Source organism: Suricata suricatta, chromosome 7 (genome assembly GCF_006229205.1).
Source record: "Suricata suricatta isolate VVHF042 chromosome 7, meerkat_22Aug2017_6uvM2_HiC, whole genome shotgun sequence".
NCBI lineage: Eukaryota > Metazoa > Chordata > Mammalia > Carnivora > Herpestidae > Suricata > Suricata suricatta.
The window spans coordinates 75,189,815-75,205,132 of record NC_043706.1 but is presented as its reverse complement, the minus strand read 5'-3'; the positions used below and the strand labels follow the sequence as shown (position 1 = coordinate 75,205,132).

The following is a 15,318-nucleotide window of genomic DNA, read 5'->3' as shown; positions in this document are numbered from 1 at the left end:
GTTTCTGTTTTGATTTTCTGTTTTCACTACCACGGAAATAATAATTTTTTTCTGGAATTACAAACAATGTAATCATTAGAAGAATGATGTAATCACCTATGGTATATAAAGATCCTAAGCATCACAGTAAAGTGCAGTCTTGCCACCATTCACTTTATCTGTCTCCTTTCTTATAGATATTGCGCCGGCACCAACCCCCTACTCAGGGACCCTTAGACTCCGGTGCGTGGGCTGGTCCCCCGCAGGCATGGACCCTACTTTAAGAAAAAAAACTACAAATCTCATTAGGTCTATTTTATAACATACCTATTTTACTTCATTTTTATCTTTTCAGCTAAAATGTGATACAGTGGTAAGTGAAATCAGCACTGGTCAAGGGACTGTGAATTTCAAAATAAACAGAGAACTATTAACAAAGGTAAGCATGGGTTATGTTCCAGCTATGCACCTTTACTCTCTGATTTAGCTATGTGATTTTCTTCCAGTTCTTAAACTTCAGACTCCTTGCCTTGCATATTCCGATCCCTCTTCCTGGAGTGCCATCCCAAGTTAATGCCTGCTCATCCTTTAGCTTTTGTCCTGGGCTGGGTCTGTCTTCTTAATTTATGTGCTCTCCGAGCACTGGATAACTCCTTTACAGATTTTATCATAATTGATAGTTTCCAGTCTTTTTAATTTTTTTGTTGTTGTTTATTTTTGAGACAGAAATAGACAGAACATGAGCCTGGGAGGGGCAGAGAGAAAGGGAGATACAGAATCTGAAGCAGGCTCCAGTCTCTGAGCTGTCAGCACAGAACCCGATGCAGGGCTCAAACCCACAACCTGTGAGGTCATGACCTGAGCCAAAGTCAGATGCTCAACCGACTGAGCCACCCAGGCACCTCAAATGGTTTACATTGTTTTTATTTGATTAATGCCTCTTGCCCTTTAAACTCTAATTTCCATCAGGGCTTATAGCATCTGTTTTTCTCACTATTGGATCCCCAGTTCCTAGGAAAATGCCTAGCATGCAGTATGTGTGAGGTAAGTTTTGTTGTATGAGTTAACAGACTCTGCATGGAATACACAAAAAGTACTGTTGGTTTTGGTGTTCTGGTAGCCTGAAATCTGTTGGAAGCATAAGATTTATATAGAAGAAATCCTGAAACAGCTTATTCTTTTATTAAAACAAATACTAAAACAAAAAAAATAGAGGTGACTGGATGGTTCAGTCAGGTAAGCATCTGACTCTTGATTTAGGCTCAGGTCATGATCTCAAAGTGGGTTGCTGGTCATGGAGTCTGCTTTGGATTCTCTCTCTCCCTTTGCCCCTCTCCTGCTTTTAAAAAACAACAGAAGAAGAATAAAAAAGGTGTATTGATAAAATCGATAAAATAAGTGTAAGAAAGATCAGAAAACTCAGGCCTGGAGGAGTTGAGGAAATGACTTAAAGGAATTGGGTCTCATGTATGATTGTGGAGGACAGGTAATCCTGGATAGGCGTGGTATGAGATCTTTTGTAGAGAGTTTCATCTCAGTTGAACTTTAAAGTTTTAGGGACACCTGGGTGGCTCAGTTGGTTAAGCATCTGGCTTCGGCTCAGGTCATGGTCTCATGGGTTGTGGGTTCAAGCCCCGCGTCGGGCTCTGTGCTGACAGCTAGCTCAGAACCTGGAGCCTGCTTCAGATTCTGTGTCTCCCTCTCTCTCTGACCCTCCCCTGCTTGCACTTTCTCTCTCTGTCTCTCAAAAATAAATAAAAAACATTAAAAAAAAATTTTTTTAAGTTTTATCATAATGCATGCTTTGGTCTGTTATTTAAAAAAAAGAAATATACGCCGATATTGAGTTGGTCAGTCTTAGTAAATGCTGCAGTCCTGAATTGAAAATAATTATAAAGCCAAAACTTCTTATAATACAATTTCTTACCAAGTTATATATAGTTTATTGGGCATTTGCTCATCAGCCCTGTAATCCTTTTGAAGGAGAGTTAGTGTTTCATGCTTGTGTCTAGATCTTTGAACTTTTTAATTTTTTTTTCACTCTTACTTTAAGGTAAATTGGTTAACCAAAATCATTCCACAAGGACAAGGAGGAAATTTGTTTTGAGCTTGTTAAAATGTGTCTACAATCTGCTGGTCTGTTGATAACATTTCACATCAGTTTACCATTTTTTTTTTAATGTTTATTTATTTTTGAGAGAGAGAGAGACAAATTGTCAGCAGAGGAAGGGCAGAGAGAGAGGGAAACACAGAATCCGAAGCAGGCTCCAAGCTTTAAGCTGTCAGCACAGAGCCAGATATGGGGCACGAACTCACAACCATGAGATCATGACCTGAGCAGAAGTAGGACACTTAAACAACTAAGCCACCCAGGCATCCCATAATTTACCATTTCTAAATAAGTAACTCTTCCAGTTGCAGTTTCAATTTTTTAAAAATTTGTTTTATTTTTTGATAGAGTGAGTGGGAGAGGGGCAGAGAGAGGGACACAGCATCTGAAGCAGACTCTTTGCTGACAGTAGGGAGTGTGACGTGGGGCTTGAACTCACAAACCACAAAATCATGAACTGGGACAAAGTCAGACGCTTAACCAACTGAGCCACCCACGTACCCCAATAGTGTCAATTTTTATGGAAGCAATGCAGTTCACCAAAGTGCCCATCAAACTCCAGGCTACTTCATAGGCAGCAGTATTTTACTTCTTTTGCTTTTTCTCAGATGGGAAAACACGCTGTTAGATGCAGTTGTAAAAACCAGCTTAACTGAGAGAGATGTGGTTTATATATCAGGCAAGGCATATATTAATAATTTAACATTTCAGTGGCCATAAATTTTCATACTTTATTACAGTGAATAAACTATGAGTTTTTGCACACTAGCTTGCTTATTAAAAATGTTCCCAAATCCTTCTCAGTTGACAACAGAGGGATAATATCGAGGGTTTTGAAATCCAGCTACTTTCTCACCTGGAAATCCTCCTTCGTTGCAGCCTTGAGGACCTGGATCTTAGAGTGATTGTGCAGATTGCTTGCAGTAGCTCTGCTTGGTGTTCCTATAACAATAGTTCCTAAACTAGTAAGAAAAAGGAGTATTGGATATGCCTGTGTTATGTTAGGTTTTTTAATTTTATGATCATTCTTGTTTATTCAAAGTCTAATTTCTTCTACATCTGGCTGCATTATTTTCAGGCCTTAAACAGTGGTCATTTGCATATCTAATGAATTTTTCAGGTCACATCAAGGAAAAAAATTCAACCTTTTGGGACCATTATTAATACATATTTTTGATTATTAATGTTATCAAGATTGACATGCAGCCAATAACCTGTGTCCAAAACTTACTTCTCAAGCAGAGAATTATGAATTTGTCATTGCTTACACATGTACAAGCTTAGCCTTGCATAAAAATGTATCTGTTCATGCAGCACAACTGAATCATTTACACTGGCAGCACCAGGAATGATTAAGCGTTTGCTTACGTTTGGATCACTAACAGTGGCAACATAATGTCTTCATATAAATCATCCTCAAAAGTAATCTAACAGGAGAAACTTAACAGAGGACCATGGGGAGGGGAAGGGGGAAAAAGAGGGAGAGAAAGGGAGGCAAATCATGAGAGAGTCTTTAATATTGAAAACAAACTGAGGGCTGAAGCGGGAGGGAAAGTGGTAGGGGGACATGGTCATGGAGGAGGGCACTTGTGGGGATGAGCACTGGGTGTTACATGGAAACCAACTTGACAATAAACTATAAAAAAAAGGTAGGAGACTAAAATGTGAAATTCAAGGCAGTAGGAACTGCCAAATCACAGGGACTAGATGATAAATTTTTCAAAGCTGTAAGATGGTATGACCAATTCATACATAGTAAAGAGCTGTCACTTTGGTACCAAGCTTCCCCCTGTCAGTAGCTTACAGATGACTTTCAAGAGTAATTTAGAATAATAGTTTTGGGGGAGAGAAAAACAGAAAATAAGAGTTTAACTAAATCGGGAAAAAGAGAAACAAAATCTCGTGTTTTAGGTGTGCCTTAGAAGTACACCATGGATAACATCATTTTATTTCACATGTACACATGTATTTTTTATCTGCCAGATTCAACTTTGCATGCTCTACTAAAACTTGAGAAAAAAAGGAAAAGAGATACTAATTTAAGTGGCCCTAATTCTGCTCACATATTTTACTAATTAAGCTGATGCCAAAAAGCAGTAGATGCGTTCAAATCACGTGTAGTGTAAGTAGGATAAACACATGGAAGGAATGGGGCACCTGGGTGGCTCAATTGGTTAAGTGTCTGACTCTTGATCTCGGCTCAGATCTTGATCTCAGGGTTCTGAGTTCAAGCCCCATGTTTGGCTCCATGCTGGAGGTGAAATCTACTTAATTTAAAAAAAAAAAGTTCTTTTTTTAAAATTCTTTTTTTGTCTTTATTTTATTTTGAAAGACAGAGACAGAGAAAGCAGGGGAGGGGCAGAGATTGAGAGACACAGAATCTGAACCAGGCTCCAGGCTCTGAGCTGTCAGCAGAAGAGCCTGAGGCAGGGTTAGAACCCACGGACTGTGAGATCATGACCTGAGCCGAAGCCGGACGCTTAACTGAGTGACCCACCCAGGCACCCCTAACATTCCTAACTTGTGATTTTTTTATGGGTATTAAAACGTGCCTTTTAACAAATCAATTTTCTCAAAATTAAAAGAAAGTAAAGGTAATATGCACGTAAAGTAAAACTCAAGCCAGAAAGAAATTGATAAAATCTTTTAGATTTAGGGAATTTTTCCAAAGTTAAATAGAACATAGACTTAATTAAATATGTATGTTATATAAGGAGATGTGTTTTATTGCTTTGTTATGGTTGTTTTTGTAGTGGTATAGCTGACGAATGATGAGGATATAAACCAGGCCAGAGGGGATAACTGTAATGATACTTAGGAGATAGCATGTGCAGGGTTTGGTGGTTAATAGGTGATTGATTATGAAGGTTGAGGGGGAAAAAGGTAAATTTTAGGAACTCTTATGCCTCTGATTTGGTTAGCTGGGTGAGGGGATATAGTTCATGGAAATGCAGAAGGGAGAGGAATATATTTGAAGTGCCTGAGATGTCCATTTTGGAGTTGCACTTACCAGTCTGTGGCACAGGAGAGAGATTTTGTTAGGTAAGTAGTAGAAGTCTTGGGACTTTATATACCTGGGAGAAGTATAAAGTAAGGAGCTCGAAGCAAGAAAGGAGCACAGAGTGGGGAGTGGGGAGACAGGCTGTGAAAGAGGAGCCTGCAAAGGAAACTGAGAAGCAGAAGTTAGTAGACAGTGATACTACAACCAAAGGTGGAGGATGGTTGCAAGGAGAAGAGCAATCAACAGCTAAGGTGATGTTTGAAAAGTGGTCTCCCCTGGGGAAGCTGGTGGCTTAGGGCAGAGGATCAAAAGGGACTCTAGACTTTTGCCCTATCTGATTTAATTTTTTATTTTACAAAAAGTGTGCTCATAAAAGTAACATGTTAAAGAATTTAAGCACTCAATTAAGCTTGGCATTTCAAATTTTGATTTTGAGAACACTTGGAATAAAATAGTCAAGAAGGAAGCTCTAGGTAGCACATTGATCAGATTGTCAGTGGAAGGTTGTAAGTGGGGCATGTGAGATAGTTCTTTATTAAAGTTGCTTTTTTTGTTTGTGCCAGAGAGTCCATGAACTGAGAGTCATTTGTTAAAAGTGAGTTTTAGCTTACTGTGATTGCCTTTTGTGGAGTCTACCATCCATTATACATAAAGGGATAGAAAGTGAAATGAAATGGGTAGATGTTAAATTGAGAATAATCTGACTAGGAGTTCCTCCCCTAACTAATATTTACCTCCCCACTTGCAGTCTTGCCACCATAGTCTTGGAGTAATTAACATATAATGGGCCCCTAGTGTATGACACACCCTATTCTCTGTATATTAATTCTTACTCTCTGTGTCCTATATTTTGTGAGTGAAAGGAATAATATTTTCTCTGTGTCCTTGTGCAAATACGTACTGTTTCTGAACCTTAGTTTTTGCATCTAAGAAATGGGAAATGTTGCCCTTTTTACCATTGTGAGGCTAAGGATAACATAAAATCGTCTGGACTTGAACCTAGCACTTTGTAGATGCTTAAAAAGTATTGCTTTGCTGCCTCCTGCTGCTACTTTCTCTGCCTTCTCCATTAAGTGACCATGTTAACCAACCCTTAATGGTAGTAAAATTCTTCACATCATAAACTATATACTTAGTACTCAGAATTCAGTTTAATGAAGCAAAACCAATGTAAGAGTAAATAGAAGCCTATCACAGTAAATTGAAACCCCATGCTTAAAAAATGAACACATAAATAAATGCATCACACCATTAGCAAACAAGGATGTATGAATTTTGTGAACTGTATAATCTTTCTGTGTTCATTTCTAAAAATGGAATATGTTTTGGTTGTTTCTGTGAGATTATCTTGTTCTTTATTTATGTAGCCAGTAGGCATTTGAATTATAATTTTGTGTTTTCTGCCATGCAGGTGATCATTAGTATTACAAAAGTAGCAGCAGCGTGCAGTAGTTAATACATTAGTTCTGGAGAAGGGCGCCTGGGTGGCTCAGTCAGTTAAGGGTCTGACTTCGGCTCAGGTCATGATCCCATGGTTTGTGGACTTGAGCCCCATATCAGGCTCTGTGCTGACAGCTCAAAGCCTGATGCCTACTTTAGATTCTGTGTCTGCCTTTCTCTCTACCCCTCCCCTGCTTGTGCTCTCTCTGTCTCTAAAATAAACAAACATTAAAAAATTAAATATATTAGCTCTGGAGTGAAAAAGGCTTTTCTACATGTTTTAATAGCTGTATGGTCTTGGGGAAGTTCTTTGTATTTCTCTTTCCTTATTTGTAAAAATAATACTTCTCTTTTAGGGTTATTGTAAGGATTAAATGAGTTAATGCATAGAAAATGCTTAGAATAGTGTATGCACATAGTGTGCATTCAGTGAATATTAGATGCTCCTGGTTTTGCTGTTACTATCTGCCATGGGACTTTTAGCAGTCACTTAACCTCTCTAAAATTCAGTTTCGCTATCTATAAAATATCTATATCATTGGTTCCTGTAAGAATGAATAGATGTGATACATACAAGGGCACAGAGCCCCCATAGATGTTAGTTCTTGTTACTACTGTTCTGACTAGCATTTGCATCAGGAGAAGGAGGAGCTGGCAATGCTGTAAAATGCTCAGTGCTGTAAATTAGAATGAGTAAATAAGCAATGTTTACTTCATTACCAGTAAACTAAGTAATTAAGTAATTAAGAAAATTGCAGGGTTTTTTTCTGTCATTAAATCTCATTCCCTTTACTTTTCAGACAGTACTACAACAAGTAATCAAAGATGGCTCAAAATATGGGTTAAAAAGTGAGCTATTCTCTGGTCTTCCCCAGAAGAAGATCGTGGTTGAATTCAGGTGAGTGCCAACTCCTCTTATGTTCTGGTTATCAAGGGGGCTGGGCAGTTATATGGTTTTACCATTATGACGTGGGGCTTCGGGAAGTTACACAAGAAAAATAGAGAACCAGTGAGATTTGTTTCTTAATATTACAGTGAATTGACACTGTACCATGAATAAAAATTTTAGACTTCAATAAAAAGTCTAGTGATGATGGGTTTTAAAAATTACTTAATAGTTACTTTTGTTGGAAGAACTAGTTTTTCCATTTTAGTAAACTCTTAAAGCAAAGGTAATGGTTACTGCCATATCAAGAATTTTAAAGTAATGTGATTACTGGAGAGCAAAGCCTTGTAGTATTTGTAATGTATATTTGTTTAATTATTGGATTGAAATTTCAATATGCCTCTAATCCTCATAACTTTCTGAAATGCTGTCAGTACAGCCATCTAATATTTGCACTATTTGTGGGTAACCAGAACAGAAAAGGGAACACTTTCAGAGTGCAGCTTGACCAGTTGACAGCTCATGGAGATGATCAGAGATGTTATGTGTGCCTTCCTTAAAGCTGAGGAGTTTTGATGAACTGTTTTCCCACTCGGAAAATTAGAACTTGCAATACTGTAGCCTTTTGTTTTCTTAAGTATATATTTCTGTAGAGGATTTTTAAAAATTGGTGAGAGAATTATATTTTAAGTTTCCTCTTTATTACAGTTTATTATGATAACAAACTTAGTTATAATTGGCACCTGTAATAACCAGTGGTGACAGTAGGTTTTATGAATTCCATATTTGTACTGTCTCTGCCACTCATTTGTGTTCTTAAAAAAAAAAGGCAGACTCTTAAAATTCAGTAAACTTATTTGTTTATGATAAGGACTGGTTGCTGAATACACTCATGCTCCTGTGGAGTAGACAGATATTATGAATAAATCTTATACTTGCAGTGTACCCCAATCATGATATTTAAGGTTGAGTTTAAACATTCGTTGCATCTCAGAGAGGAGAGGGACTTCATGAGGTCATCTTGATAGCAGAGAGGAACAACACTAAGACCATCCCTCAAAGAGAGTTGCCTGCCATTTTGTTATCATTTCTTGTGTAACAAGCCACTCTAAAATGCAATTTAGGAGGGCACCGGGTGGCTCAGTTGATTAAGCCCCCAGACTCTTGATTTCGGCTCAGGTCCTGATCTCACTGTTTGTGAGTTCAAGCCCCGCATCACTCCATGCTGATAGTGCAGAGTCTGCTTGGGATTCTCTCTCTGCCACTCCCCTACTTGCTATCTCTTTCTCTCTCTCAAAGTAAATTAATAAACTTGAAAAAATTTTTAATAAAAAAATTAAAAATAAAGTTTAATGGAGCACAGGCTTGCACTCCATTTACATTTTATCTGCAGTGGCTGCTTTTATACTGCAATGGCAGTTGAGTAGAATTGAATTGAATAGTTGAGGTAGAGACTAGGTGGCCTATAAACCTAAAACATTTACTATCTGATTCTTTAAGGAAAAGTCTCAGTTCCTGATTAGTGTCTTGAAACAACTATTTTAATGTTCAAGACACTATAGATCAAGAAATCAGGGATGACTTAGCTCAGTCGTTCTTTGACTTGCTTGTTACCATATGTAGTTCTGGTCATCTAGGGACTATACTGGGGCTCGAAATTCAGGTGGCCCATTTACGTGTTTGGCAGCTTACCTGAAGGATGACTGGCCAAGCATCTCTCTCTCTCCACAGGGTCTCTTCAGCAGAGTTAACCAGACTTCTTTACAAAGGTGCTCAGGGCTCCAAGATGGTAAAAGCATATTGTCTTGAAACAGGCATAGCCTCATTTCTGTCACATTCTGCTGGTTTCAAAGCGAGTCACAAGATCAGCTCCAAATCAGGGGGAGGGACACTAACTAATTTCTTAATGACGAGATTGGCAAGCTTGTGGTTGTCAAATTCTTTTCATTCACATCTTTAAATTGATGCAGAATACTTCACCTCCTCTGGAGAGGCACTCAGTACCGTATTACTCTTCTGCTTCTTGCTGTTACCTAACCAGCAGTAAAGGAAAATCAGTAGAGAAGTTGTATAGTATCTGTTACCATCCTTGAAATAATGCCATTGTAAGTTTCTTGAAACTTGAAAAGTTGCCACCAGTGTTCACTTTTAACATGTTCTTTTCTATCGTCACTTGACCTTTATCATCCCTTCTTCCCAACCAGTCTTGAAATACCAAGATTGCAGTCTTCCTTATTCATTAATTCTCTTGCTTTCCTCCTGTTTTTGTTTCCCATGTCATAATGCTCTTTTTTGTTTATACTTATAAGAAGTGTCTAAAAGTAGCCTGTTCTATTTGAGTTGTATTATGTAGGCTATTTGTATGGCTTTTTCTTTGTAGGCTTTTTTTTTTTTTTTTTTGGCTTATGGATTTGCCCCTTATTTAATAAGGAAGGCTGGAACTTACATGAGCATTTGAATGCTGATGAAGGCAGAGTTCGTGTCCTTGCAAGCCATCTTTGCTCTCTGTGATACTCCATCTGGCATTGCTTTGGCCATAGTTGCTCTTTCCCTTACAAGTTTTCCATATGCTGTGATGCTTACCACTGTTGTTTCAAAGTATAGACAAACAGGTGAGGAATAGGATCAAAGTTGATAGGAAACATTGTTCTTGAATTTCTTCTGAAAATGAGAGAGGTAGAAGAACAGAACTTTTTAAATATATAGTATCTTAACTAGGGTAACTTTACCACCCCCCCCCAATGAGATAATGGTTCAAGAAACTTGCCCTCTAAGTTAAGGTGTTGATGATACTAATTGGTTAAGTAACTTGCTCAGGGCCATAGAGCTGCCTCTGAAGCCTGTATACTCTACCTTTACTGCCTCCCTGACATACAGTATTGATTGTCCTGTAGTTTGTCAGATCCAGGAGTGTTGTGATAAAATGCCAGAGTAGAGGACTGCCCATCATATATGAGCTCTACCTGAGTAGGTGCTGTAAGACTTGAAGCTAACTGCTATTGCCTCCCTCTTTGCAAAGTCAGCCTTTCCTATTTTGTTCAGATCAGACTTGCAGGCGCAGTCAGCAGTGGTAGCCTTTCCTCTCCTTTCCTCAGCTCAATATTCCCCATCCCCTGCTATTCCCCAGTGTGCAGTGTTCTCACAAAACAGATTGAGGACCTCTAATTAGTAAACTGGGAATCTGAGAGATTGGGGTACCAGTTCTGACTATTAGTAACTGATTCCGCAGTCTTGGATAGGACAGTTTATTTTTCGTGGTCTCTTATCTGGAAAACAAGAGCAGTGATATTTGTCTTTTCTTAAAAATTGAGGAAGTTACATAAATAATTTTTTTTACAAGTTTCAATAAGGTGTCCAAATTATAATTCATTCATTAGGGCTACTTTTGTTGCCAAGGGAGTTGAATTTGTACTTTCCATTTCATTGTATTTATTTCTGAGTAGGAAAATGGTACCAGTGGTTGAAAAGGGACATTTTGTCAAGGCTGAAAATCTAGGTAGATTCAATTCTTCAAGTCCTTGAGAAAAAAAAGTACATAAACTCTGTGAAAACTTAAAAAAAAAAAAAAGAGTAATGTAAATAACTGGCTTGAAAAAATTCAAAGATTATCAAAGAATATTTGGCAAAAAGGAATTTCCCTCCCCATTTCCATTTCTTAGTTCTCTCGTTATGGGTAATCACCAGTACTAATTTCCTGTTTACCCAAGAGATAGTCTGTTTTTACACATTGTTCTGTTCCTTGCTTTTTTCACTAAATAATATCTTCTATTCCTTTAATACTTGAAATCTATCCAAGGCTGGTTTATTATTTTTATTGTTTGATTCTATTCTGTTGTCAATTTTTTAAAAACAGCTTTATTGGAATATAATCATGTATAGTATAATGCCATTTAACCTATTTTAGCATATAATTTGATGAATTTTGGCAAAGGTATACAGGTCATATAACTACCACTGCAGTTAAGGTGTACAACTTTTCTATTTTATTGACTTGTGCTTTTATCTATATTGTCTTTTATTTTGCTTACTTTTGTCTTCCTTTTCTAGTTTCTTACAGGAGAATTTTAGATTACTTATTGGTTTGAAGGCTTTCTTTTGTAATACACACCTTCCATGCTATAGATTTTTCTCTTCAGCTCACAAAATTGCTGTTTAATTTGCTCAAGGTCACTTTGCTTCTCATTCTTTCAGGGATCATAGTTCTTCAGTGTCTGGTTTCATAAAACCAGTGTTTCCTATGGTTTTCTGGTTAAGGCAGAAGGGTAAATCCAATCCTTGTTATTCTGTCTAGGTGGGAAATGAAGATTCCCTATTTTTTTAATTTCTGGAAGGGCATTTACTTTCTAAATAACTAAATACGCATTCTTATTTCATAAGTTTTCAACTGCATGCATGTTTATGTAGAATCAATTTTTTAAACTGTAATACTCTTGGTATAAGGCTTTGAAAACAAACCAAAATTAGGCACTCATTTTACCACATTTAACCAACTGGGTTCAAGTTAATTTATTATTTTTTTTCAATATTTAAAAACTTGTGAAATTTTCAAACATACACAAAACACAACAGTACAATTAAATCCATATGCTTATCACCCACATTTCAAGTCATCAAGCTGTTGCCACATTTGCTTCATTAACTTTTTTCCTTGTTGTCTCAATTTCCTCATCTGTAAAATAAGTGATCACAGAACCTTACCTCACAGCTCGAATGAGTATTAAGTGGGTAAATGCATGTAAAGTGTGTGAAATTGTGCATGTCAGGTAGCTAGTGCTCTAGAAGAAATTTACTTTAAGTTATTGATTATAGCTTCTTGAGCATACAGAGAAGTGATAAATGTGTTGACTGAGAATTTGGAGTGGTGAATCAGATTTCCAAATGTCATGGGAAGTTTTATGCATAAATATTTTTATATTTTTTCATTTTAATATTTGATGGGGTAAATGTTGACGGATATTACCAATATAAACAAAATTTCTATGGAGTCAGTAATTTTTAAGAGGGTAAAGGATTTGTAACTGGTATACTAAACTTAATTCCCAATAATCTGCTTTGTTTTTATGTCAAGACTATATCTCTAAGTTTCTCCAACTTTTTAATCTATCCTTAAATGTAACTACTTCCTAAGTGTGCCATTCCTGTGTATAATACCACCTCATGAGTCACAGGATTGATTTAATTAAGGATGATTCCTTCTGAATTCTAATTTATCTTCGTTCTAAATTTCTAATTTTTTACTTAACTTCCCCTAAATTACCAAAGGTCTTAATCCCCAATTGTGTTCAACTGTGGAAGCATGACCTAGTTCATTTTAGAACTCTAGTTCTTAGAACAGAAATATAACTTGTGCAATTATTTGCAGTTCACCTAACGTCGCCAAAAAGTTTCACGTCGGACATTTGCGTTCTACCATCATAGGTGAGTAGATCATTCGTTTCACAGAAAATACTAAACATGACTTTGAGGCAATATTTTGATTGTGCATTCTAATGGTTTATTGCTTAATAACAAGACAAAAAACAAAGTTCATATTTATATGAGTTCAATGCTAGTATGGTATGAAATGGGAGGAATTGGTTTAGAAGTAGAAAAAGAAATTTGTTTCAAAACCAAAACATTGACTCAGAAACAAATTTTAACTGTTAGATTTATTGAGGATTTTAACTTTTTTAAAGTATGTATGTGTATGGAGAAGATCTGAAAGATGCAAAAATGAAAATAGTTATGTGGGGATGATAGTAATCCTCCTAGGTTTTTTGTTCATATATTTTGTTTTAAAAAAGAAACTGGTACAATATCAATTATATCTCAATTAGAACAAAGAAACTCAGTCTCCATCCTGTGAGTGCTAACGGGAGCATTCAAGACTAGAAATGCAAATAAGGATTCTAAGAAAGATTGCTATTGTACTTCATAGCTGTAATGCTTCAGATTATATGCTAAGATCTTCATTTATCTAAAACATGATATGATGCAGTAGCCCAATTTAAAACTGCAATTAAAATTGGAAGAGATTTTGAAGTGTGTCTCCATCAGATCTGTTTTCTGGTGTGGAAATCTGTCTATTGCATGCTTTAGGGATCATTTAACCTGTCATTTAAGGTGTCATTTGAATATTTTTAAGAATTGGAGTAGTCAGTACTTTGTGGGGTAGATCATTATTGAACTGGAGCCCCCTCTCATTGTAGGAGAGATCTCATGGAGCATTTTAAGAGAGGAAATGATAGGGTTTGATTTTTTTTTTAAAGAATATAAAAAATACACTGTATAAGAAAAGCTACATGAGTAGGTCAAAATTGTAGGGAGTGAGTAAATGGTGGACAGAGCATGATAAGGTTTTTAAGGAAAATATTTGGACCAGGAAGAGATATTTACTGAGAATTTATTTACCATGTTAAATGTTTTCATGTATTAGCTCAATTAATTTCACAACAGCCCTATTTGGTGAATACTGTTAACTGTGGTCTGGAAACTCAGATACCAAAAGTAACTTTTCCAAAAATCACATGACTAGTAGCCAGGATTTAAAATTAGTCTAATTCCAAAAGCTTAGGTTTGTGTCATTTAGCTGATTTATAAGATAATAAGATGCTAATTAAAAATGAGAATACAGTCTGAGTAGCAGCTGAAGACGTTTGCTGTTGGGACTATATAGACTGGGTAAGTCTGGAAGTAGGGGAGCTGGAAAAGGAGTAGCTCCTGTAATTTAAGTCAGATATACATATTGGTGAAGGATTATTTGCAGAAAACTAAATCCTCTGTAGTAAAAGCAGGCAAGAATTTATTACAGAATATTTTACAAATATTACAGAATAGTTTACAAAGTTGTTGCAAGTGCTAAAGGAGCTTTGGGTTAAGTGACATGAATGCTTCCCAGAATTATACTGTAGAGTGTGTTCATCAAGGGAGCTTCTGCCTTTTCTGCAGTCACTTCCAGTAGCAGCTATGCTACCACTGCCACAGTCAGGAAGCTGCCTCTAGTCCCGCCATGTCTTCTAGAATTCATATGAGCAAAAGAGGCAGCCTCATACCCTTTCAATTCCCTTGGAGGTCACTTGACACTGGGCTGTTAGTGATGGCCACTAAAAAGAAAAGGCCTCCACAGCTGTGTATGTCAGAAAAACTGGAAGTAGCCCTCCTCTCATGAAGTCTCATGCAAAGTGTTTCTGATTGCCCAAATGTAAATGACTTCTGAAACCCTAACTGCAGGAGTTTCTGAGAAATGTAATTTTCAGGTTTGCAGCCTGTGCAGCACGTGAGTGCACACAAGGAGAGTGCAGTAGATGATGAATATCAAACGAGTGTCAGCAGTAGAGGAAGACAGAATTCTTAGACTACCGTGTGCTCTTAGGGAACAGGCATTGAGGGGGTGGGTTTCAGTGATTGAAAGAAGGTAGAGTGAGCTGTTGAGAAGGAACACCAGTATGGCTTAGGCTCTTTAGGGAATAGCGGAATTATTTATTGTTAATTACTGAGATTCTCTTCTTTGGAATTCAGTTATCCTAACATGTGTTCCCAGCTCCCACTGGTGTTACTAAAAATCTGTTCTTATGAAAATTGTGAGGTTCCTTGGAATAACTGCCCCCCAAATAATTCTCTACTCCCATTCCATAACATAGATGAAAACACAATAATGAACATTTTACCAAAAAAATTGAACTGGTAAATTTTGTCAAAATTTTGTTATGTTTTGATAATAGAGAAACACATGGTTCTTATGCCAAAATGGATAAGAATGAGAAACTGTCTATTTTATTGATTACTAGGAAATTTTATAGCAAATCTCAAAGAAGCTTTAGGACATCGAGTCACCAGAATAAACTACCTTGGAGATTGGGGAATGCAGTTTGGTAAGTGACTGAGTTTGAGATTTTCTTTTATTCCACTGTTAACTTTAATTTC

General features: G+C 36.9%; 1 protein-coding gene across 2 annotated transcripts in view; it reads left to right on the top strand.

Annotated features, from left to right (window-relative positions):
- Positions 1 to 15,318, top strand: part of RARS2 (arginyl-tRNA synthetase 2, mitochondrial) — a 70,267-nt gene that overhangs the window by 24,998 nt on the left and 29,951 nt on the right. For both annotated transcript variants that reach the window (XR_003911019.1, XM_029945218.1), the window contains exons 4-7: positions 335 to 418; positions 7,331 to 7,428; positions 12,779 to 12,834; positions 15,183 to 15,266. Coding sequence is in view for 1 of the 2 variants with exons in the window: in XM_029945218.1 (XP_029801078.1) it covers positions 335 to 418; positions 7,331 to 7,428; positions 12,779 to 12,834; positions 15,183 to 15,266 (322 nt within the window). In the remaining variant the exon portion in view is untranslated. The remainder of the gene's footprint in view (positions 1 to 334; positions 419 to 7,330; positions 7,429 to 12,778; positions 12,835 to 15,182; positions 15,267 to 15,318) is intronic.